General features: G+C 44.7%; 1 protein-coding gene across 2 annotated transcripts in view; it reads right to left on the bottom strand.

Moving 5' to 3' along the window:
• Positions 1-1021: 1021 nt before the first annotated feature.
• The window catches only part of KCNJ4 (potassium inwardly rectifying channel subfamily J member 4), a 202316-nt gene continuing 177898 nt past the window's right edge, over positions 1022-25439 (bottom strand). Inside the window, exon 3 of one of the 2 annotated variants that reach the window (XM_077278601.1) lies at positions 1022-3840. In XM_077278601.1, the coding sequence (XP_077134716.1) occupies positions 2538-3840 (1303 nt within the window). In that variant the 3' untranslated portion in view covers positions 1022-2537. The remainder of the gene's footprint in view (positions 3841-25439) is intronic. The other variant, XM_077278602.1, reaches the window with a different exon arrangement.

Genomic DNA, 25439 nt, shown 5'->3' with positions numbered 1-25439 from the left:
ATAAAATCGTTGTTCTCGGCAGCACAGTCTCATGTGTAAACATATGCATTGTATGGGGCAGGACATTAGTATTAACCATCAGTCATTATGTCCCCCATACAGTTTTGTCACCCTGTGTGAACAATGCAGTAAACAAGTTCTAATTGACCTGTACTTAGAAATTAAACATAGTCAGGAATGCAGACCTAATCCCATGTGATTTAAAGAGGTTTTCCACTATTAATTTCACCCCTCTCAGATGTCCTTTCTAACCATCAGTTTTCACGTATAGTCCTATTACCTGTAAGCTCATCTCTGTGTGGGGACTATTCTCCTCTTTTGTGATTCTAGCTTAGCTACTTCTGGTCTGGAAACCAGAATCAGGTGAACTGAGCAGCGCACGTCTCCTCTGTGAGTGACATTAGTCTGAGTACGCATGCTCAGATCAGACCTCACTTTGAAGTCTGTGGAACCACGTAGACGTCCATTAGTGGTGGACTGACTTTTGGCTCATGTCTGTACGTAGAAATTAGTGCTCATTTATGGGAAGAGATCATCCAGTTTGGGTTTTTAGGATTCAGGGTCTGCTTAGCTCATAATACTGCAATATTATCTTAAAGAGACTCTATCACCAGGATTTTCCTACCTCATCTCAAAGCGGCATGATATAAGGGCAAATCTCCTGATTCCAATGATGTGTCAATTACTGGGCTGTGTGCTGCAGTTTTGATAAAATCACAGTATCATCTGCTGCAGATCTAGCAGTGCTCTGAATGCTGAATTCTGTATAACCCCGCCCACACCACTGATTGGCAGCTTTCTATTTACATTAGGTATGGACAGAAAGCTGCCAATCACTGGCGGTGGCATGGTTGGACTACCTGTTTGCCGGATTACTAGTGATCTGGTGTTAATCTCCTGCTGATAAACAGTGATTATATTAAAGCTATAGAAACATGCCCCGTAAGTGACACATAACTGAAATCAGGGTCTCTACCTCTGCATTATGCTGCTCTTTGATTAAGTAGCAAGAGCCTGATGACAGGTTCCCTTTAACTACTTTGCAACTTCACAAATTCAGAGACATTAGAAGATAAGAGTGAGACATTAGTGTAAAGAAATACGGCATTTTGTACTGCATTACAAATTCGTTATGGCAGCTAAATACTGTCATCACTGAAATTAGATAAAGAAGAAATCTACCTTAAGCTGATACTTATCTAAGAGGAAATCACATGTTACTATGAAAGTGTTGTCACTTACTGTTTCCACGTAAGACAGCTTTTTTTTAATCCTAATTGAAGCCTTTAAAACAAAGATCCAAAGAGTTTTACATTAAAGGGGATATCAGGGGCTTAGTGCTTAGGCACATTTTTTTTTTAAAGAGGCAGGTAATTGCTACCTACTGCCTGTTGTGTCCAGCGCAGAGCCACAGACGGCTCCTGCCAGCCATTCAGCTGCCTGTGCTGATGTCACGTTCACAGAGTGGCACCTTCTTTTCTGCTCCACTCTGTCGATGGGGCAGGACTTCGTCATCATTCTGATTTACAGCCGGATTCCCTATGACTAACTGGGGGAGCCAACTGTCAATCAACATGATGTTGGAAGCCATGCCCCGTCGACAGAGCAGGATGGAAAAGAAGCTCTGTTGACGTGAAGTCAGGAGAAGCTGAATCGTGGGCAGGAGACTGCTTGGTGCCGGTGATGAGCTGTGCCAGGTACAACATGTGTTAGTTCTTAGCCACATTTTTTGTTTTTTTACAAAGTCCCAGATATCCCCTTTAAAGATATATAAAGTATACAATGGGCAAAATTTTATAATTAGTCAAATGGACTTAAATTAGTAATGTCATACATTGGGGGCAATAATGGAACTTTGAAAACCATATTAAAGGCCTGTACTTAGGATAGGTTTTCAATATTTGATGGAGTTTCAACCTCTGGGTACCCTTTTGATAATAAATATGAAGGGGCTTTGCCTGCTACTGCTGCAAGCTTGTTCCTATGAGCAGCCTAGTGATCGGTTCCCTTTAAGTTCAGGAAAATTCCTTTAAACCTAGTTCAAATTTTACATATGGTGCCTGATGGACCTCGCTGACTTATAATGGCTTCTGTTGTGATTTTCATTAATACAGGCCGCTATTTTTCCTTCCGACACCGCCAAGCCTCTGATGATAGTGTGAACAGAGCCTAGCAGAACACAAGAGTGGTATTTTGTAAAGTTAGTGTATGCACATTTGGTAAATATCTCAGAAGATCTGGATTTGGAAGAGCACAGATTAAAGGTTTATTTCTCACTTGTGTGTGTACAAAATATTTCTATACACTGAACGTTCCCTCTCCGTCTCCCCACAAGAAAGAAATGGAAATAAGCTTGACATACAGAGCATACTTTTATAATTGTAAAACTCTCTGCTGGAAAAGTCAATGTCTTTCCAATAAAATTTTTTGCATTTTAAAAGGTCTTTATAGGGTATAGAGTCTTCAGACACGCAAAGTATAACCACACCATAATCCTGATAGACATTGTCGTCGGGAATTACTGTCATTCCTAGCCGTCATATGGCCGATTCTCGTCTGTATGAAATATTGTCTAGTGCCATGGAGGCCTGAAGGCGATCTAGTTCTAGATGACTTCCCATAACATGGATGACCCCTTCATCGGGAGCACCACCAATAGCTTCTTCATCCTCATCTTCCTCCTGGCTTAGGAGAGCCAGCTCGTTTTCATAGCAGAAGGCGCTTGGGGAAGGCAAAGCGGTTATGCGACTCTCATGAAGTTCACGTGCGCTGCACAAAGGGGTTCCTGGCACCTGGTATGTTTTATGAAAGTGCGAATAGTCGACTTTATAATGATTCTTCTCCTCAAATACAACAGGCTCAAATCTGTGTCCCCAACGAATCTCACTGGCTAGATATGAGCTGCGAGCCTGTGTTGTCATAGCTGTGGCCTCAACCATACCTTCCAAGATTACGACAATTTCAAAGTCCTCCCCCTCCAGCTGCTCCTTTCCCATTGAATATAACGGGCTCTCCTCATCAATCTCATGGACAATAATTATGGGGGAAACTAGAAATATACGATCCAGTCCACTGTCATAACCTACATTCAGGTCTTTCTGATCAACAGGGAGGTACTCACCCTCTTGAGTAACATATGGCCGGATCAGTTGAGCTCTTACATGAGCTTCTACAATGTGACTTTTGCGCAAATTACCAACCCTCCACATTAAGCATAGTTTACCATCTCTTAGGGCAATTACAGCGTGATGACTGAAGAGCAGAGTTTGAGCCCGTTTTTTTGGTCTAGCCATCTTGGCCATTATTGTTCCAATCATAAAAGAGTCAATGAGGCAGCCAAGGATTGATTGTGCCACAACGGCTAGAATGGCTAAAGGGCATTCATCAGTAACACAACGGAATCCATACCCTATAGTGGTCTGTGTCTCTACAGAGAAAAGGAAAGCTTCCACAAAGCTATTAACATGCATTAGGCATGGTTTTGGTGGGCCTGATCTTCCAGCAGGAATTGAACCAACACCTAAATCCCCATGGAGGAAAGCAATGCACCAGAACAGGAAGGCGAAAAAAAGCCAAGAAGCTAAAAAAGCGGCAGAAAAGATGAGCAGCATGTAGCGCCAACGGGTATCCACACATGTGGTGAAAATGTCAGCCATGTAGCGTTGGGATTTGTTGCTGAGATTGGCAAAGTAGACATTACATTGACCATTCTTTTTAACAAAACGATTACGCCGTTTCCGTCTTGAATGAGGGTGGTGGAGTGATGAGGCCCAGTGACCATTGAGACCCATAGATGGCATGCGGAGACCTTCTTCATCTGTTGACACAATGCTGTACCTACTGTAGAAGACAAAAAAAAGTTAATTTAAATATTTTTAATTATTTATAAGTTCATTAATAATTAGCCTTAAATGTAATTTTACTTTCGAAATTTCTACATTTGTATTGATTTCATTTGTTAGATTTTTACTTCCCCAAACTAACGAGGACATCTTTAATATTAGCACACTACTCACAATATTAAGATAACATGTGGCCTAGAATTATTCTAATTTTAGACATTCATGAAATATGTACAAGATATGATAGAAATATTGGATGGCAGTCCTGTACTTTACCTCTTTAAGAACATTTCTAAAAAAAATTATTAAATCAAAGGAACATGGAACATCAGAATACAGAAGCAGATTGAGAAATCACTGAGGCCGGTTTCACACGTCAGTGGCTCCGGTACGTGTGGTGACAGTTTCCTCACGTACCGGAGACACTGACTCACGTAGACACATTAAAATCAATGTGTCTCTGCACATGTCAGCGTGTTTTCACGGACCGTGTGTCCGTTTGAAAAACACGGAGACATGTCAGTGTTCGTGGGAGCGCACGGATCACACCGACCCATTAAAGTCAATGGGTCCGTGTATAACACGTACCGCACACGGATGCTGTCCGTGTGCAGTCCGTGTGCCGTGCAGGAGACAGCGCTACAGTAAGCGCTGTCCCCCCAGCTTGTGGTGCTGAAGCCGCCATTCATTTCTTTTCTCCAGCAGAGTTCGCTGGAGAGAAGGAATGAAAAATCATTGGTTTTTTTGCTGTTGAAATAAAGTTCCCGGTAACCAACCCCCTCCCACCCCCTGTGCGCCCGCCCGCTGGAAATAAAATACTCACCCAGCTCCCTCGATGCTTCCTCTCAGCGCCGCAGCTTGTCCTGTATGAGCGGTCACGTGGTGCCGCTCATTACAGTGATGAATATGAGGCTCCACCTCCCATAGGGAACTTTATTTCAACCACAAAAAAAATAAAAAAACAATGATTTTTCATTCCTTCTCTCCAGCGAACGCTGCTGGAGAGAAGAAATGAATGGCGGCTTCAGCACCCAAAGCAGGGGACAGCGCTTAACTGTAGCGCTGTCTCCTGCACGGTCCGTGCTCCGGTAACTCCGGTACCGATTTTTCCGGTACCGGAATTATCTGGACGTGTGAGACTGGTCTTAAAGGGAGTAATAATGATCACAATGCTGCCTTTGATTGACTAAGGATCAATACAAGTGCTTGGCCATTAACCAGACCAGGCTTGTGAGATGGACGTGTGACACTTTTTTCCTAACTCCTTTCAGTTTCTATGGGAGTGAAGGAAGCTACAAAGAGCATAACCTTACCTCCTGTGGAGGGGGGGGGGGGGTGCCTGGACGTAGTGATATCCATCTCATCCATGAAAAGCTGTGATGGAATTAAATTTCAGGTCGACATTTCGTGATTTCAGCGCCTTATATTACTTTAGATTGACGGTAAAATTTCCATCCTTTGGTTAAAGGCTATGTAAACCTTCTCAGCTACCTTTTTTGTTATCTGAATACATTTAACTCCTTAAAGGGAATTTATCACTAGGTTTTTGCTACCACATCAGAGAGTGGTATGATTAAAAGGCAGAGACCCTGATCCCAGCGATGTATCACTTGCTGAACTGCTTGATATAGTTTTAATAAAATCTGAGTACACAACAAAATATAGGTCGGCACCACCGTCAGGGATCGCCTATAGCATGCTACAGAGAAGCACTGGCCCAAAGCAAAAAGAAGAAGAAAGAAGAAGCCAGTTCGCTGGCGACACGCGTTGGGCGTTCTTGCCCGGTGCCACCCCTGCTGATTGCCATTTCTTATCAGCCCTGACCTATCTTGCAGGAACGCTACCTAGGAGGCCTGGTCTATTCATGTCAGGTAGTATAGGATGGGTTATTCCTCTTGGCTATTCATAGCTACAGAGGCCTGATACATTAGGTTCTTTTCTATTCCTATATCTCCCAAATTCGTCTTGGTAGCCTGTATGTGGGGTGACACTGTGGCTTGACCTTATTACAGGTTGTGTTTTCTTGTTTGCTTTATGCTGTCATTTTAAGTGTTTTTAATACTTTTTTGTAGTGTATTCAAGTGTGATTTAATAAAAATTTGTTATATTTTGTTAATATATTTTTTGTGGTGATCCCTTTTATTATGCATGCTACCCTTTTCTTTTTGCTTTGGGCCAGTTTTAATATAATCGCTGCTGCAGATCTAGCAGTTCTCTGAATGTGGAGCTTTGTATCAGTGGCATATCTAGGGGGGGGGGGCAGCCGGGGCATGTGCCCCTGGCGCAGCCGGCAGGGGGACGCAGTCGGGCCGCCTAATTCGGCGGTCCGCAATGTCTCCCCCGGCGGCTGCTTTCTGCCGCCCCCCGGATTGAGAGTCGGCTGTTCTCTGTGCCGACTGGCATGTCAAGCTGACAGCTGGCACAGAGAAGCTGCAGAGTGCCGGTACCCAGCATGTGCAGACATACCATATGTGCAGTCTGTGCGGCTGCACCGGGGTCCGGCGGAGATGGAGGGGGGCCCCTGCAGGGTGGTTGCGACGTGCAAGGCGAAATCCCTGCAGCTTCGCTGCCTACAAGAGAAAATAGCAGCAGAGCTGCAGTGATCTGTCTTCCTGCCCGCACTTCCTCTCACACAGGCAGCGCTGCTGGATGACGTCATCATTCAGCAGCCAGCTGTGTCAGAGGAAGGCGATGAGATGCTGCGGCAGAGCGTGTGGAGAGGTGAGAGGTTTTGTGTGTATATATTTTTTGTGTATATATAGAGGTGCTGTATGTTTGTTGTATGTGTGTGTGTCTGTATAGAGATGTGCGAGGTGCTGTGTGTGTGTGTTGTGTGTGTATATATAGAGGTGAGAGGTGCTGTGTGTGTGTATATATAGAGGTGAGAGGTGCTGTGTGTGTTGTGCATGTGTGCATGCGTGCATGAGTAGCGCTGCGGGTGAGTGTGCAGAGAGGTAAATGGTTTTGTGTGTGTGTACGGAGAGGAGAGGCGAGGGCAATGATGGGGCTGACGGGGAGAGGGCAATAATTGGGAAGGGGGAGGAGGAAATGATGGGTGTGGTGGAATGGGCAATGATGGAGGTGCCAATGATGGAGGTGGAATGGGCAACGATGGGTTGGGGGGAGGAAATGATGAAGGTGGTGGGGGGAGGCAATGATGGAGGTGGAAATTGGAATGGGCAATGATGGGGGTGGGGGGAGAATGCAATGATCGTGGGGGAGGAGGAAATCATGGAGGTGGTGGAAAGGGCAATAATGAGGGGGGAAAGAAATGATGGAGGTGGTAGAATGGACAAGGATGGTGGTGGTGGAAAGCACACTGATGATATTGGAGGGGGAGAAAATGATGGAGGTGGTGGAATGGGCAAGTATGGTGATGGTGGCGGAAAGGACAACGATGATGGTGGTGGAAAGGGCAATGATGGGGATGGTGGGGGAAGAGAAAATGATGGATGTGGTGGAAAAGGCAAAGGAGGAAATGATGGAGGTGGTGGAATGGACAATGATGGGAGTACTGGGAAAGGAGGAATTGATGGAGGTTGTGGAATGGGAAATTATGGGGTGGTGGGGGAGAAAGCAATGAAAGTGGTGGTGGAGAAGGCAAAGATGGAGGTGGTGGAGAGAGCAATGATGGGGTGGGGTAGAGGAAAATGATGGGCATATATAAGGAAACAGTACAGGAGAATGGGGGCATGTATGAGGAAACAGTACTGAGGAATTGGGGCATGTATGAGGAAACAGTACTGGGGAATGAGGGCATATCTGAGGAAACAGTATGAGGGATGGGTGCAGACAGTATGAGGAGCGAACGGGGGAATGTATGTGGACACAGTATGAGTAGCAATGTAAAAAATGTATGTGGACAGAGTACGGGGGTGAGGGTGATGGGATGTGTGCAGACACAGTATGGGGAGTCAGGTGAGCAGACAGTGTAGAAAGTGAGGGGGTAAATATATGAGGAGACAGTATGGTGAACAGGAGGGATGTGAGAGGAGACAGTATGAGGAGGGAGGGGAATAGTGTGAGGAGACAGTATAAGGGAGAAAAGTGAGTGGGCACAGAGTAGAAACTGAGTAGTGGGTTCGTAGCATGGGGGACAGTGTAAAGGCACAGCCAGGAGGGGACAGTATACCAAGGAGGGGGAGTATGATCAGAGAGTACAGTATAAATTCTGAGCCCTATAGGGGGACAAAGTATGAGAGGACAGTGTGAAGAGGGGCCGGTATGGAAAGGAGAGTTCAGTGTAAAGAGCATGTACCATAAGAGGGACAGTGTGGGGGTCATATTTTGTGCAGACAATATAGTGAGGGGCAATTTCTTATTCAGGAGCATTATAATGACATTTATATCTTTAAGGGCATCATGTGGAGATTTTCTGCAAAAGAGCGGAGAAGATGGAAGTCTGCAGAGATGGCTGTGGATGAGAAAACTCATCATGGGGTCTAGACAAGATGAAGAAAAGAAGGAGATCGGCTCCAGAGACGACGTCATCTATAAGGTACCTGGATGTAAATGTTATTTGTGATACTAACTCTCATGTTTTTATTTATGTTAGGAGCATTAAAGGGGATGTCCAGGTTTGTGATGAGTCTGCAGTCATTCTTTGTGACTGCAGACTTCTGAGTTCTCACAGTGCGCACTGCACGCTGTCAGGATTCTCTCATGCCGGGGATTTACATTCATGTGGTCACATTCTGACTAGACATGTGTGGCCTCACTCAATGAAAATGAACTGAGCGAGGCTGGGCATGTCTAGTCGGAATGTGGTCAGAAGTATACAATCACATGCTTGTGCTGACATGACCGTCCACCGGCAAGGGAGAATCCTAAAAGTGTGCAGTGCATTCATTGTGAGAATTCAGAAGCTGCGATGTCAGGATTCAGCTCTGCAGGTTCCAGTAGTCATCACATGGACACTTCGCTCATATGCGACTTTCATATTTATGGTCCTGTGACAACGAGCTTCTCTTCCCGCTTCTCTCAGTTTTTCACTGAATATTGAGAGCATTAGGGAGAGAGGCTCGTGGGTACATGACTAAGTGTGAAAACCCCATATGTCCTGGGGGGGGGGGGGGCAAAATGAATTCTTTCCCTGGCTGCCAGAAACCCTAGATGCGCCTCTGCTTTGTATAACCACGCCCACACCACTAAGGCTTCTTTCACATTTCTGTCGGTAGTCGCCCGTCACAAAGCGTCGGCTCGACGTACCAACGGAAGTTTGTCCTTTCACATTTCCTTCTGTAGTCCCGGGGAGGAAAGAGAGTGAGTGCGAGATTTCCTGCTGGACATGCGCAGTTGGAAACACTGGATACAACGTGCAGAAAAACCTTCCCTTGAACATTTTTTTGCAAAAGACGGGCCGTCACATTCCACAGGATCCAGTGCATGACGGACAAAACGTGTGTCCATCCGTCGCTAATACAAGTCTATGGGAGAATGCAGGATCCTGCATTTTCAAAAATCGACGAATTGCGACAGCAGAGGAAAGACGGAAATGTGAAAGTAGCCTAATTGGCAGCTTTCTGTGTACACTATGCATAGTTAGAATGGTGCCAATCAGTGGTTGGGGCAGGGTTATAAAGAGCTAAATATGAAGGACTACCTGGCAGCAGGTTTTCTAGCCCTGTAGTAATAATCTCCTGTTGATAAAACATGGATTTTTATCAAAACTACTAGAGCAAGCAGCCCAGTAAGTGACAGATCACTGGAGTCAGGGTGTGTGTCTCAACGTTATGGAGTGTTCAGATAAGACGACAAAAGCCTGGTGGCAGATTCCCTTTAAGGACCGTCTTATTTTGCCAATGTAATTGCTTTTTTTTTCATTTTCACATTTCAAGAGCATTCGTTTTTTAATTTTTACTTCCTCACCCTGCAGTACTTCTACATATCTCAGTGATTCTGAGACAATTTTTTGTGACACATTATACTTTATGTTAGTGGTAAATTTAGCTCAATATTATTTTCATTTATTTCTAAAAAATATCTGAAATATGACAAAAATTTTGAAACTTTAGCAATTTTAAAACTTAGAATTTTTATACTCAAATCGGATAGTCACACACAAAAAATTTGATATAAATTATAACAGCTATCAAAAAAACTTCCAACTTAATATTTTTGTATGGCACTTCAAAATACAGTATATTAATCTTTTTCAGGGTTATAGGTCACCCCCCAAGAAATGAAATGAAAAAATGAAATATTTAAAAATTGCAACAATCTTCTGGCGTTCCCTGAAGAAGGTAGTCGAAACGCATGTCCGGGTGAGTGGACAACACAATTGTTACCTCTAGTGGTCTTGTGTTAAATCTTCACAGGTAACAATTGGTTTTGTGCATTTACCTTTCTGTCTATCAGTCCAATTGCCATATTTTGATTTCTTTCCCTATGGAGAATAGGTATTAGGTATTATATCTATCATTCGTTTGTGGTTGAATTAAGTCTGTTTGGGCAGTGTGCAATATATACAGGTGCTTCTCACAAAATGAGAATATCATCAAGAAGTTAATTTATTTCAGTTCTTCAATACAAAAAGTGAAACTCATATATTATATAGAGTCATTACAGACAGAGTGATCTATTTCAAGTGTTTATTTCTGTTAATATTGATGATTATGGCTTACAGCCAATGAAAACCCCAAAGTCCTTATCTCAGTAAATTAGAATAATTCACAAAAAAACACCTACAAAGGCTTCCTAAGTATTTAAAAAGGTCCATTAGTCTAGTCTGTTTCAGTAGGCTACACAATCATGGGGAAGACTGCTGACTTGACAGATGTCCAGAAGGAAATCATTGGCACACTCCAAAAGGAGGGTAAGGAAAAAGTGTGGAAGAAAAAGGTGCACAAGCAACTGGGATAACCACAGCCTTGAAAGGATTGTTAAGAAAAGGCCATTCAAAAATTTGGGGGAGATTCACAAGGAGTGGACTGCTACTGGAGTCATTGCTTCAAGAGCCACCAGACATAACCAGGACATGGGCTACAAGTGTTGCAATCCTTGTCTCAAGCCACTCATGACCAATAGACAATGCTAAAAGCATCTTACTTGGGCCAAAGAGAAAATATGGGAGGCATATGGGATCCATTTAAAAGTGAATTACAAAATCTTCTTATATGAGGTGAAAGTGTCTTCCTAAATTTTTTATAATAGATTGCTGTAAGGCCATCAGGCCCAGGTGCCTTTCCTTTTTTTTAGGTTTTTAATTGCTAAAACTATTTCTTCTCTAGATGAAGTTTGTGGGCTGTGGATTCTGTAATTTTAGGAGGGGAAGGATTGCAGAAGCTGTGGTGGTGCTGGTTGCAGAGTGGAGTATAATTTCTGATAGTAGGCGTGAAATGCATTATAAATGGTATACGGGTGTGCCGAAATCTGTCCCGTATTATCTTTTATGGAAGAGATAGTATTAAGGGATTCTCTCACTCTGAGTTTACGAGCTAAAGGTACCGTCACATTAAGCGACGCTGCAGCGATCTAGACAACGATGCCGATCACTGCAGCGTCGCTGTTTGGTCGCTGGAGAGCTGTCACACAGACAGCTCTCCAGCGACCAACGATCCCGAAGTCCCTGGGTAACCAGGGTAAACATCGGGTTACTAAGCGCAGGGCCGCGCTTAGTAACCCGATGTTTACCCTGGTTACCATTGTAAAAGTAAAAAAAAAATACTACATACTTACATTCCTGTCGCGTCCCTCGCCTTCAGCTTCCCTGCACTATGTAAGCGCTGGCCGGAAAGCAGAGCGGTGACGTCACCGCTGTGCTCTGCTTTACGGCCGGCCGGCGCTGACACTGGGGGACGCAGGGAAACTGACGCTGAGGGACGCGACAGGAATGTAAGTATGTAGTGTTTTTTTTTTTACTTAACAATGGTAACCAGGGTAAACATCGGGTTACTAAGCGCGGCCCTGCGCTTAGTAACCCGATGTTTACCCTGGTTACCAGTGAAGACATCGCTGAATCCACGTCACACACACCGATTCAGCGATGTCAGCGGGTGATCCAGCGACGAAATAAGGTGCTGGCCTTCTAGCTCCGACCAACGATGTCACAGCAGGATCCTGATCGCTGCTGCGTGTCAAACACAACGATATCGCTATCCAGGACGCTGCAACGTCACGGATCGCTATCGTTGTTAAGTTGTTCAGTGTGAAGGTACCTTAACAATCTGCTGGGTTTATTAGCTTGTCTATAAAAAGTGGCTTTAGTCCAAGTCAGGGCTCTCTCTGTCCTGGTAGTGAGGCATCCAATTATAGCTTAGTATCCTGTATCTGCTTGATTAGATAAAGGGATGTGTAAAGTTGATTTGCTTGTTCAAGTTTTGAAAGTTTATTTTCCAGTCTAGTCTGTAATTCAGTCCTTTTTTTTTTACTAGCCGCTATTTTCATTAAGGAACCGGTTGTATAGTTTTTATGTGCTAACTAAACCAAACCTGGGGAGGATTCTTCTCTAACATTGGCTTCAAAATTTTTTTTTATATTTTCTTTAACCCCTTAAGCCCCAAAGGTGGTTTGCACGTTAATGACCTGGCCAATTTTTACAATTCTGACCACTGTCCCTTTATGAGGTTATAACTCTGGAACGCTTCAACGGATCTTGGTAATTCTGACACTGTTTTTTCGTGACATATTGTACTTCATGATAGTGGTAAAATTTATTTGATATAACTTGTGTTTATTTGTGAAAAAAACAGAAATTTGGCGAAAATTTTTAAAATTTTGCAATTTTCCAACTTTGAATTTTTATGCCCTTAAATCACAGAGATATGTCACACAAAATACTTAATAAGTAACATTTCCCACATGTCTACTTTACATCAGCACAATTTTGGAACCAACATTTTTTTTGTTAGGGAGTTATAAGGGTTAAAAGTTGACCAGCAATTTCTCATTTTTACAACACCAATATTTTTTAGGGACCACATCACATTTTGAGGGGTCTATATGATAGAAAATAACCAAGTGTGACACCATTCTAAAAACTGCACCCCTCAAGGTGCTCAAAACCACATTCAAGAAGTTTATTAACCCTTCAGGTGTTTTACAGGAATTTTTGGAATGTTTAAAAAAAAAATTAACATTTAACTTTTTTTCACAAAAAATTTACTTCAGCTCCAATTTGATTTATTTTACCAAGGGTAACAGGAGAAAATGGACCCCAAAAGTTACTGTACAATTTGTTCTGAGTACGCTGATACCCCATATGTGGGGGTAAACCACTATTTGGGCGCATGGCAGAGCTTGGAAGTGAAGGGCCACCTTTTGACTTTTCAATGCAAAATTGACTGGAATTGAGATGGGACGCCATGTTGCGTTTGGAGAGCCCCTGATGTGCCTAAACATTGAAACCCCCCACAAGTGACATCATTTTGGAAAGTAAACCCCCTAAGGAACTTATCTAGAGGTGTTTTGACAGCTTTGAACCCCCAAGTGTTTCACTACAGTTTATAATGCAGAGCCGTGAAAATAAAAAATCCTTTTTTTTCGCAAAAATTATATTTAAGCCCCCAGTTTTGTATTTTCCCAAGGGTAACAGGAGAAATTCGACCCCAAAAGTTGGTATCCAATTTGTCCTGAGTGTGCTGATACCCCATATGTGGGGGGGAACCACCGTTTGGGCGCATGGCAGAGCTCGGAAGGGAAGGAGTGCCATTTGGAATGCAGACTTAGATGGATTGGTCTGCAGGCGTCACGTTGCATTTGCAGAGCCCCTGATGCACCTAAACAGTTGAAACCCCCACAAGTGACACCATTTTGGAAACTAGACCCCAAGGAACTTATCTAGATGTGTTTTGACAGCTTTGAACCCCCAAGTGTTTCACTACAGTTTATAACGCAGTCGTGAGAATAAAAATTAATTATTTCCCCATAAAAATGTTTTTTTAGCCCTCCAAATTTTTATTCTCCCAAGGGTAACAAGACAAATTAGACCCCAATAGTTGTTGTCCAATTTGTCCTGAGTATGTTGATACCCCATATGTTGGGGTAAACCCCTGTTTGGGCGCACGGGAGAGCTCGGAAGGGATGGAGCACTGTTTTACTTTTTCAACGCAGAATTGGCTGAAATTGAGATCGGACGCCGTGTCGCGTTTGGAGAGCCCTGATGTGCCTAAACAGTGGAAACCCCAATTCTAACTGAAACCCTATCCCAAACACACCCCTAACCCTAATCCCAACCATAACCCTAACCAAACCCCTAACCCTGACACACCCCTAACCCTAATCCCAACCGTAAATGTAATCCAAACCCTAACCCTAACTTTAGCCCCAACCCTAACCCTAACTTTAGCCCCAACCCTAACTTTAGCCCCAACCCTAACCCTAACGTTAGCCCGAACCCTAACCCTAACTTTAGCCCCAGCCCTAACCCTAACTTTAGCCCCAGCTCTAACCCTAACTTTAGTCCCAACCCTAACTGTAGCCCTAACCTTAAATTTAGCCCCCACCCTAAACCTAACTTTAGCCCCAGCCCTAACTTTAGCCCCAGCCCTAACCCTAACTTTAGCCCTAACTGTAGCCCTAACCCTAGCCCCAACCCTAACCCTAGCCCTAACCCTAACCCTAACCCCAACCCTAACCCTAGCCCCAACCCTAGCCCCAACCCTAGCCCTAACCCTAGCCCTAACCCTAGCCCCAACCCTATCCCTAGCCCAGCCCTAACCCTAGCCCTAACCCTAACCCTAGCCCTAACCCTGGCCCTAACCTTAACCCTAGCCCTAACCCTTGCCCTAGCCCTAACCCTAGCCCTAGCCCTAACCCTAGCCCTAACCCTAATAGGAAAATGGAAAGAAATACATTTTTTTAATTTTTTTATGTTTCCCTAACTAAGGGGGTGATGAAGGGGGGTTTGATTTACTTTTAAAGTGGGTTTTTTAGCGGATTTTTATGATTAGCAGCTGTCACACACTAAAAGACGCTTTTTATTACAAAAAATATTTTTTGCGTTACCACATTTTGAGACCTATAATTTTTCCATATTTTGGTCCACAGAGTCATGTGAGGTCTTGTTTTTTGCTGGATGAGTTGACGTTTTTATTGGTAACATTTTCGGGCACGCGACATTTTTTGATCGCCTTTTATTCCGATTTTTGTGAGGCAGAATGACCAAAAACCAGCTATTCATGAATTTCTTTTGGGGGGACATTTATACCGTTCCACGTTTGGTAATATGGATAAAGCAGTTTTATTCTTCGGGTCAGTACGATTACAGCGATACCTCATTTACATCATTTTTTATGTTTTGGCGCTTTTATACGATAAAAACTATTTTATAGAAAAAATAATTATTTTTGCATCGCTTTATTCTGAGGACTGTAACTTTATTATTTTTTCGCTGATGATGCTGTATGGTGGCTCATTTTTTGCAGGAAAAGATGTTGTTTTCAGCGGTACTATGGTTATTTATATCTGTCTTTTTGATTGCGTGTTATTCCACTTTTTGTTCAGCGGTATGATAATAAAGCGTTGTTTTTGTCTCGTTTTCTTTTTTTTTACGGTGTTCACTGAAGGGGTTAACTAGTGGGGCAGTTTCATAGGTCGGTCGTTACGGACGCGGCGATACTAAATATGTGTACTTTTATTATTTTTTTTTTTATTTAGATAAAGAAATGTATTTATGGGAACAATATATTTTTTTTCTTTATTTAGGAATTATTTTTTTTTTTACGCATCTAAAAAAATTTTTTTTTTACCTTGTCTCAGGGGGGGACATCACTGTATAGTGACAGATCGCTGATCTGACACTTTGCAAAGCACTGTGTCAGCTCAGCGATCTGGCGTGCCCCGCTAATGACTTACCAGCGCCGACTCTGAGCAGGCGCTTGGTAAGCCACCTCCCTGCAGCACCCGGAAGAAGCCCCGCAGCCATTTTGGATCCGGGGCCTGCAGGGAGGAGACACTCGGTACAAGGTGAGCACATCGCCTTGTACCGATTGTCTCAGGGAAGCACGCAGGGAGGTATGCTTCCCTATGCCCCCAGAACACTGCAGTAATGTTTGATCGCAGTGTGCCGGGGTTAATGTGCCGGGAGCAGTCCATGACCGCTCCTGGCACATAGTGCCGGATGTCAGCTGCGATAGTCAGCTGACACCCGGCCGCGATCGGCGGCGCTCCCCCTGTGAGCGCGGCTGATCGCATATGACGTACTATCCCGTCCCTGGGAATTAAGTCCCAGGTCACCTCGACGGGATAGTACGTCATATGGGATTACAGGGTAAATTTGGTTGTTGATGATAGGATCTGTTACTAGGAATTCGTTTAACCTCCATCTATATAATCTAAATGTAGTAATGTTAAATTTAAAGACAGAAAGGACCGCATCATGGTCAGACCATGAGGAAGGTACATGACGGGTATATAAAACTGTTGGGAGTGAATTAGCTATAGTTAAATGGAGATCAGTTCTAGAGTATGTTTTGTGGGCTGGTGAAAAATATGTACAACCCCTGGCAAAAATTATGGAATCACCTGCCTTGGAGGATGTTCATTCAGTTGTTTAGTTTTGTAGAAAAAAAGCAGATCACAGACATGGCACAAAACTGAAAAGTCATTTCAAATGGCAACTTTCTGGCTTTAAGAAACACTAAAAGAAATCAAGAACAAAAAATGTGGTAGTCAGTAATGGTTACTTTTTTTAACCAAGCATAGGGGAAAAACTATGGAATCACTCAATTCTGAGGAATTGCGGTGAAGAGGCAGCAGGGGAGATTGTTGCGGTGGCTATTTTGGGAATGTTAGCGCTCGTGAGAAGTTCAGTAATTGTGCGGCTTACCAACTGTGCTTGGCCTCCCTTCTTCGGCATTGCCGGCCGCCAAGCTCCTGGGTGTGTGTGAGTCCTACCGGAATCAAAACTGCCGTGATTTATGCGCTGGTTGGGGTTATTTATGGCTGTTCGGGCAGCGGAGCTCAGCACAGCATGTCTGCCGCCGTCGAGGTCCGCGCATGTGCCCCCTTGTCGTTATGATTTAAAATGAGAAAACACAGTAGTTTAACAATAAATGGCTTCAAAAAGCTTTGGTGTTATCAATCATATTCTCTCAAAAAAAGAAAGAAAGCTAAAATTCTGCTGGGGTATGTACATTTTTGAGCACAACTGCATAGCACAAGGAGACTTTTGAACACAGTAAAAAGTTAAAAAAAAAAAAGTTTTTAAAACAAAAGAAAAAAAACACACAACAGTTTAAATCACCTCCCTGTTGCCCGATTAAAAATAAGAGTCATGAAAACTAAAAATACACATATCTAATATCGCTGCATGCATGAAAGTCCAATCTATCAAAATATAAAATAAATTAATCTGATCAGTAAACGGCGTAAGGCTACTTTCACACTAGCGTCGGACGACGCACGACGAATTGTGTTGTTGCGACAGACACTAGCAGTGAATGCGCCGCACAACGGGGGCAGCGGGTGCTGTTTTTCAACGCATCCACTGCCCCATTGTGAGGTGCGGGGAGGAGGGGGTGGAGTTCCGGCTGCGCATGCGCGGTCGGAAAAGACGGGAACGACGCACCAAAAAACGTTACAAGCAACGTTTTTTGGTGGCGACGGTCCGACGCAACACGACGGTTGCGACGTGTGGCAATGCGTCGCACTGCGTCGCTAATGCAAGTCAATGGAGAAAAAACGCATCCTGCAAGCACTTTTGCAGGATGTGTTTTTTCTACAAAACGACGCATAGCGACGTGCATGCTAGTGTGAAAGTAGCCTAACAAGAAAAAAAATCAAAACAGCAGAATTACAGTTTTTTGGGAGTCGCAACATTGCAATAAAATGCAATAATAGGTGATCAAAACATCATATCTACCCCAAAATGTTATCAATAAAAACATCTGCTTGGGGAGCAAAACATAAGCTCTGAAGCAGCCACATATCCAGAAAAATGAAAATGGTATAGGTCTCTGAAAATGATGACACAATAGGGTTTTTTTTTTACAAATTTTACCATTTGAAGCTTTCTGATAATTAGATTTTGGTGCACAGGGGATGGACAGTGCACTGGGTCTTCTCCACTCTGTTTGTGATGACCCGGCCCCACCGCCTGCCCTCCCGGTCTGTGATTTCCAGGCCCCTCATCCTGCTTCCGGTCTGTGATTCCCCAGGTCCTCTGCATGATTACAGTCTGTGATTCCCTGGTCCCTACGCCTGCCTACGGTCTGTGATTCTGTGTGGTGGCCAGGGTAGTAGTTGTGGCAACGGGCTGTTGTGTTCCTGCACCCTACAACGGAAACATAATGTCCTATCTGTGAAGCGCATACACGTTATCATAACATTAAACGAATACAATAATGTTAATAAAACCCTAGGGAACAGCACATATTTAATGCTGGCACTGTTCATGGTGGGAGATTCACATGGTGTCCTTTGTTACCCCTTACAATTCCCTGGCCCCTCCACCTGCCTACGGTCTCTGATTCCTCTATCCCTGTGCGCCCATATATAATTACCAGAAAACTTCCAAGAAGATTAAAGAAGAACCCCAAGGAGGATTTCTTCACTAAAGGTATCAATTTAATTAGTATTATAGTGCCATTTGTGAGCTGGCTAATGACCCATTGCTTCTCCTATCCTCTTCCCCTCTTTATAAGGTGAATCCCGACCTTCTCCTGTCAAGTTATTCACGAAAAGCTTCAAAATGATGTTTCCTAGGGTAGAATAGCAGGTTGTTTTTTTACCCCCCCTTTTTACAATTTGCGTGTCACTGTTGGGAACTGTGCCAATAATAATAATAATAATAATCTTTATTTATATAGCGCCAACATTTTCCACAGCGCTTTAAAGTTTAACAGTTTCAAACACAACAGTCATAAGTAACAACGTTAACAATACAATAAGAAAGCAAAATAAGAGGACCCTGCTCGTGAGAGCTTACAATCTACCATGAGGCGGGGGAGATACAAAGCGCAGGTGTGTATTTACAATGATGTATTTACAATGATGGTCCAGCCATCTTCAGGGGGTGGGGGATAGATGGGAATAGTGAATGGGCTACACACACAAATATAAAATGAGTTTGATTAGTGAACGTGGTAGGCCGCTCTGAACAAATGTGTTTTGAGCGAGCGCCTAAAACTATGCAAATTGTGGATGGTCCTAATATCTTGGGGCAGAGCATCCCAGAGGATTGGTCGGGAGTGGGAGGTACGAATTAGTGCAGAGGTTAGTCGGAAGTCATTTGCAGAGCGCAGAGGTCGGTAAAGGTACCTTCACACTAAGCGACGCTGCAGCGATATCGACAACGATGCGATCGCTGCAGCGTCGCTGTGTGGTCGCTGGAGAGCTGTCACACAGACAGCTCTCCAGCGACCAACGATGCCGAAGTCCCCTGGTAACCAGGGTAAACATCGGGTTGCTAAGCTGGGCTGCGCTTAGTAACCTGATGTTTACCCTGGTTACCAGTGTAAATGTAAAAAAACAAACACTACATACTTACATTCGCGTCCCCCGGCGTCCGCTTCCCTGCACTGTGTAAGCGCCGGCAGTAGCAGGGCACAGCGGTGATGTCACCGCTGTGCTTTGCTTTCCGGCCGACACTGACACATTCAGTGCAGGAAGCTCTGAGCAGCAGCGCGGACGCCGGGGGACGTGACAGACATCAGAGGGTGAGTATGTATTGGTTTTTTTTTACTTTTACAATGGTAACCAAGGTAAATATCGGGTTACTAAGCGCGGCCCTGCGCTTAGTAACCCGATATTTACCCTGGTTACCATTGTAAAACATCGCTGGCATCGTTGCTTTTGCTGTCAAACACAATGATACACACCGATCTGACGACCAAATAAAGTTCTGAACTTTCAGCAACGACCAGCGATATCACAGCAGGATCCTGATCGCTGCTGCGTGTCAAACACAACGATATCGCTATCCAGGACGCTGCAACGTCACGGATCGCTGTCGTTATCGCTGCAAAGTCGTTTAGCGTGAAGGTACCTTTAGGCCGATAGACAGAAATGAGGGAGGAGATGTAAGGGGGTGCTGCACTGTGGAGAGCTTTGTGGGTGAGAACAAGTACTTTGAATTGTATCTTGTAATGAATGGGCAGCCAGTGTAAAGACTGGCGAAGAGCGGATGCGTCCGAGTAACGATTAGCTAGATAGATGACCCTGGCTGCTGCATTAAGGATGGACTGGAGAGGGGTAAGTCACGTGAGGGGGAGGCTAATAGAGTGTTACAGTAGTCCAGGCGGGAGTGGATCAGGGCGACAGTGAGGGTTTTTGTTGTTTCCATGGTAAGAAAAGGGCGGATTCTAGAGATGTTCTTTAGATGTAAGCTGCACGAGCGGGCAAGAGATTGTATATGGGAGGTGAAGGAGAGATCGGAGTCAAACATAACACCCAGACAGCGTGCCTGCTGCCAGGGTGTTATTATGGTGCCACCCACGGAGAGGGAAATGTCAGATTTAGAGAGGTTAGTAGATGGCGGGAGCAGAAGAAGTTCAGTTTTGGAGAGGTTGAGTTTCAGATAGAGAGGGGACATGATGTTGGAGACTGCAGACAGACAGTCAGTGGTGTTCTGTAGTACAGCGGGGGTAAGGTCAGGGGATGACGTGTATAGTTGTGTGTCATCAGCATAAAGATGATACTGAAAGCCAAATCTGCTGATGATCTGTCCAATTGGGGCTGTGTAGAGGGAGAAGAGAAGGGGGCCAAGGACTGAGCCCTGAGGTACCCCGACAGTGAGAGGAAGAGGAGATGAAGTGGAGCCAGAGAACAGAACACTGAAGGAGCGGTCAGAAAGGTAGGAAGAGAACCAGGAGAGAGAAGTCTTTAATGCCTAGTGACTGGAGCCTAGAGAGTAGGAGAGGGTGGTCAACAGTGTCGAAAGCTGCATAAAGGTTGAGAAGAATGAGCAGAGAGTGGTCACCGTTACGTTTTGCTGTCAGAAGGTCATTGGTCACTTTGATGAGTGCAGTTTCAGTCGAATGTAGGGGGCGGAAACCGGACTGTGAAGGGTCTAGGAGGGAGTGAGTGGAGAGGTAACGGGTAAGGCGGGAGTAGACCAAGCGCTCCAAGAGTTTAGAGATGAAGGGGAGATTGGTGACCGGTCTGTAGTTATTTGGGCAGGATGGGTTGAGAGCGGGTTTCTTTAGCAATGGAGTAATGATAGAGTGTTTGAAAGAGGAGGGGAAAATGCCAGAGGAGAGGGAGAGATTAAAGATTGTAGTTAGGGGAGTTGTGACGACTGGAGAGAGAGACTGGAGGAGGTGTGAGGGAATGGGGTCGGTGGTGCATGTAGTCGGACGAGAAGAGGAGAGGAGCCTGGAGACTTCTTCTTGTGTGATGGGATCGAATGTGGAGAGTGAGCCAGGGGAAATGCAGGGAGGGATGGGAGTCACTGAATTTTGTGATTGGGAGTGGATTTCCTGATGGATATTGTCTATTTTCTCTATAAAGTGGGAGGCCAGGTCATCAGCACAAATGTCTGTGATAGGGGCTTGTGCTTTTGGCCTGAGGAGGGAGTGAAAGGTGTCAAAAAGTTTCTTGGGGTTGTTGGATAGTGAGGAGATCAGGGTGGTGAAGTAGGTCTGTTTGGCAAGGTGAAGGGCAGAGTTATAGGTCCTTAACATAAATTTGAAGTGTATGAAGTCTTCTGGTGTGCCTGTTTTCCTCCATAAGTGTTCAGCACACCTAGAGCATCGCTGGAGAAATCGGGTTTGCGATGTGAGCCAGGGCTGTTTCACTCTGTGTTTGGAGGTTCTGAGGGTTAGGGGCGCTACTTGGTCCAGGGTGCTTCTAAGAGTGTCATTGAAGTGATGTACAACCAGATCAGGACAGGAAAAAGAAGAGACTGTGGACAATGATGAGTGTAGGGAGTCTGAAAGTGTATGAGGGTTAATGGCATGTAGATTTCTGAGTGTGCGGTAGGTAGGAGTGTGCTGGGGTGGGCGAGGATTTGTGAGTGTGAAGGAGAGATTATTGTGGTCAGAGAGGGGAAGCGGTGAGTTATCTAGGTAGGAGATTGAGCACATCCGGACAAAGACCAGGTCAAGGCTGTTACCGTCCTTGTGTGTCTCACAGGTTGAGAGCTGTGAGAGGCCTAGAGAAGTGGTTAGTGATAGAAGCTGGGATGCAGATGTGGACGTGGGGCTGTTTATGGGGATGTTGAAGTCTCCCAGGATAAGGATTGGTGGTTCTGAGGACATGAAGTGCGGCAGCCAGGCAGAGAAATGGTCCAGGAAGTTAGTGGGTGAGCCTGGGGGCCGGTATATGACCGCTACTCTCAGGGAGAGGGGACGAAAGAGCCTGATGGTGTGGACCTCAAAAGAAGAGAGTGAGAGTGATGGAGCTGGGGGGATGACCTGGAAGGTGCATTGTGGGGAGAGAAGTATGCCGACTCCACCACCATGTCTGTTTGTAGGTCTCGGGGAATGTGAGAATTGTAAGCCACCATGGGAAATGGCAGCAGGAGAGACCGTGTCAGAATCCTGAATCCAGGTTTCCGTGAGGGCCAGCAGATTTAGAGTTTTTCAGAAAGTAATTGTGTAGGAAAGGAAGCTTGTTGCATACAGACCGTGGATTCCAAAGGGCACAATTAAAAGAAGGAGATGAAGGAGTGCAAGTAATATTAGTAAGATTATTAAGGTTTCTATGTGAGGTAGGGTAGGGGTTGAGGTTGGTGGATGGTGGACCAGGGTTGGGGGATATGTCCCCTGAAATCAGTAGGAGTAGGAAGATAAAAAGCAAGTACAGGTCCTTCTCAAAAAATTAGCATATAGTGTTAAACTTCATTATTTACCATAATGTAATGATTACAATTAAACTTTCATATATTATAGATTCATTATCCACCAACTGAAATTTGTCAGGTCTTTTATTGTTTTAATACTGATGATTTTGGCATACAACTCCTGATAACCCAAAAAACCTGTCTCAATAAATTAGCATATTTCACCCGTCCAATCAAATAAAAGTGTTTTTTAATAACAAACAAAAAAACCATCAAATAATAATGTTCAGTTATGCACTCAATACTTGGTCGGGAATCCTTTGGCAGAAATGACTGCTTCAATGCGGCGTGGCATGGAGGCAATCAGCCTGTGACACTGCTGAGATGTTATGGAGGCCCAGGATGCTTCAATAGCGGCCTTAAGCTCATCCAGAGTGTTGGGTCTTGCGTCTCTCAACTTTCTCTTCACAATATCCCACAGATTCTCTATGGGGTTCAGGTGAGGAGAGTTGGCAGGCCAATTGAGCACAGTAATACCATGGTCAGTAAACCATTTACCAGTGGTTTTGGCACTGTGAGCAGGTGCCAGGAAGCATGAAGTGCTCCAAAATCTCCTGATAGCTAGCTGCATTGACCCTGCCCTTGATGAAACACAGTGGACCAACACCAGCAGCTGACATGGCACCCCACACCATCACTGACTGGGTACTTGACAGTGGACTTCAGGCATTTTGGCATTTCCTTCTCCCCAGTCTTCCTCCAGACTCTGGCACCTTGATTTCCGAATGACATGCAAAATTTGCTTTCATCAGAAAAAAGTACTTGGGACCACTTAGCAACAGTCCAGTGCTGCTTCTCTGTAGCCCAGGTCAGGCGCTTCTGCCGCTGTTTATGGTTCAAAAGAGGCTTTACCTGGGGAATGCGGCACCTGTAGCCCATTTCCTGCATACGCCTGTGCACGGTGGCTCTGGATGTTTCCACACCAGACTCAGTCCACTGCTTCCTCAGGTTCCCCAAGGTCTGGAATCGGTCCTTCTCCACAATCTTCCTCAGGGTCCGGTCACCTCTTCTCGTTGTACAGCGTTTTCTGCCACATTGTTTCCTTCCAACAGACTTACCATTGAGGTGCCTTGATACAGCACTCTGGGAACAGCCTATTTGTTGAGAAATTTCTTTCTGGGTCTTACCCTCTTGCTTGAGGGTGTCAATGATGGCCTTCTTGACATCTGTCAGGTCGCTAGTCTTACCCATGATGGGGGTTTTGAGTAATGAACCAGGCAGGGAGTTTTTAAAAGCCTCAGGTATCTTTTGCATGTGTTTAGAGTTAATTAGTTGATTCAGAAGATTAGGGTAATAGGTCGTTTAGAGAACCTTTTCTTGATATGCTAATTTATTGAGACAGGTTTTTTGGGTTATCAGGAGTTGTATGCCAAAATCATCAGTATTAAAACAATAAAAGACCTGACAAATTTCAGTTGGTGGATAATGAATCTATAATATATGAAAGTTTAATTGTAATCATTACATTATGGTAAATAATGAAATTTAACACTATATGCTAATTTTTTGAGAAGGACCTGTAGTTTTTGGAACTGTATGAAGTTTTTTTATGCAGTGTGTTTGGGCAAGATGGACTGAGGTTTTTCAGAAAGGTGAGAAGTGCATGGGTGCTGTACATGGGAGAGGGAAAGAGTGAGGAGTTGATGTATATGAGTCGTGATGGAGGGGGGATTGGTCGGTGAAAGTGGACTGCAAAAAGAGACAGGTAAGTTCCATCTTATCCATCCATCCATTGTTCAGTTCTTTCCTGGAATGAGGTATAAGATATGAGATGAGTTCTTTTCAATTATTCATTACCTTGATGATGCAGTGTTACAAAAACACTCTCTATGTGTACTCTGCACCCGTCTTTGTGATAGTATCATGCGTACCGAAAATGTTTAAGAATTTTCAACTTAGTCGGTGGGAGTAATGTGTGTGTCACATTTTTTGCTACTCTTAGGCAAACATGTCTGTCATAGTACTGTGGTAAAAGGCGCTGTGTGTATTCTTGGACCCATATCTATGGGAGCAGTTTGCCAAAAGCCGCTGTATGTACTCTTCCACCCAGCCTGTGGGGGTACTGTGGGCCACTGCCTGAGCGTGAAATTTATTATCAGCTTCTGTGGGTGTGGAGCGCCCCCACACCGCCGCAGGGCCAAGGGGTACCCGGAGCCGGGCCTCTAGGTCTCAGTCCTGGGGTTGTCACGGTGGCTAGACCCGGTCCGTGGCCCTGTCTGTCAATGGGGGACGTCCGGTGCAATAAGTGGTGTGGTAACGGTGCAGGTCGCGGTAAATAACGAGGACACCAGTTTGCAGTCTCTTTACCTCTTTACTGAAGATGTTGGAGACCTCAGTCCAGAGCGCTGTTAACTGGGTTTTCAGAGACCGGCCGGTCCAACGACACATCAGGAGTTCTCCTCACAGGTGGGAATCAGTATCTACCTTCTAGCGCTGTGTGTTGTAGTTCTTCCCTGCTGAGCTCCCGGGATAGTCCTCACAACTGTTTCTTTCTGTCTCTACTGTTCGTTCTCCGTCCTCCAGGTGATATGGTAGGACGCACCCGTATGACGGGGTAGGCCTGGAGTTCTTCCGGGACTCTAGAGTCGCCCCTCTCCCACAGCTGCCTCCGTTGTCTGCTTAGGTGTTAAGTGAGACAGCCAACCTGTAATTAGCTGTCCTGCCGTGGTTTGCAATGTACTTAAAGTCTCTTACTTGCTCGGCGTTCCGGCCACCGATTGTTTGCGCCTCAGCAAGGTGCTGCCTCTTTCAGCACAACCCCTGCTGGTATTCTCCTTTTCTGTATTCCCGTTGTTTGCTGGTTAGTTCTGCTCTGAGGAGTCTGCCAGGATCCCCATCCCTGACAGGTCCTCTCACTAGCTCTTCCCAGCTACTTC

The sequence above is a fragment of the Ranitomeya variabilis genome, chromosome 8 (assembly GCF_051348905.1).
Source record: "Ranitomeya variabilis isolate aRanVar5 chromosome 8, aRanVar5.hap1, whole genome shotgun sequence".
NCBI classification, from domain to species: Eukaryota; Metazoa; Chordata; class Amphibia; order Anura; family Dendrobatidae; genus Ranitomeya; species Ranitomeya variabilis.
This window is presented reverse-complemented; position numbering and strand designations above follow the sequence as displayed.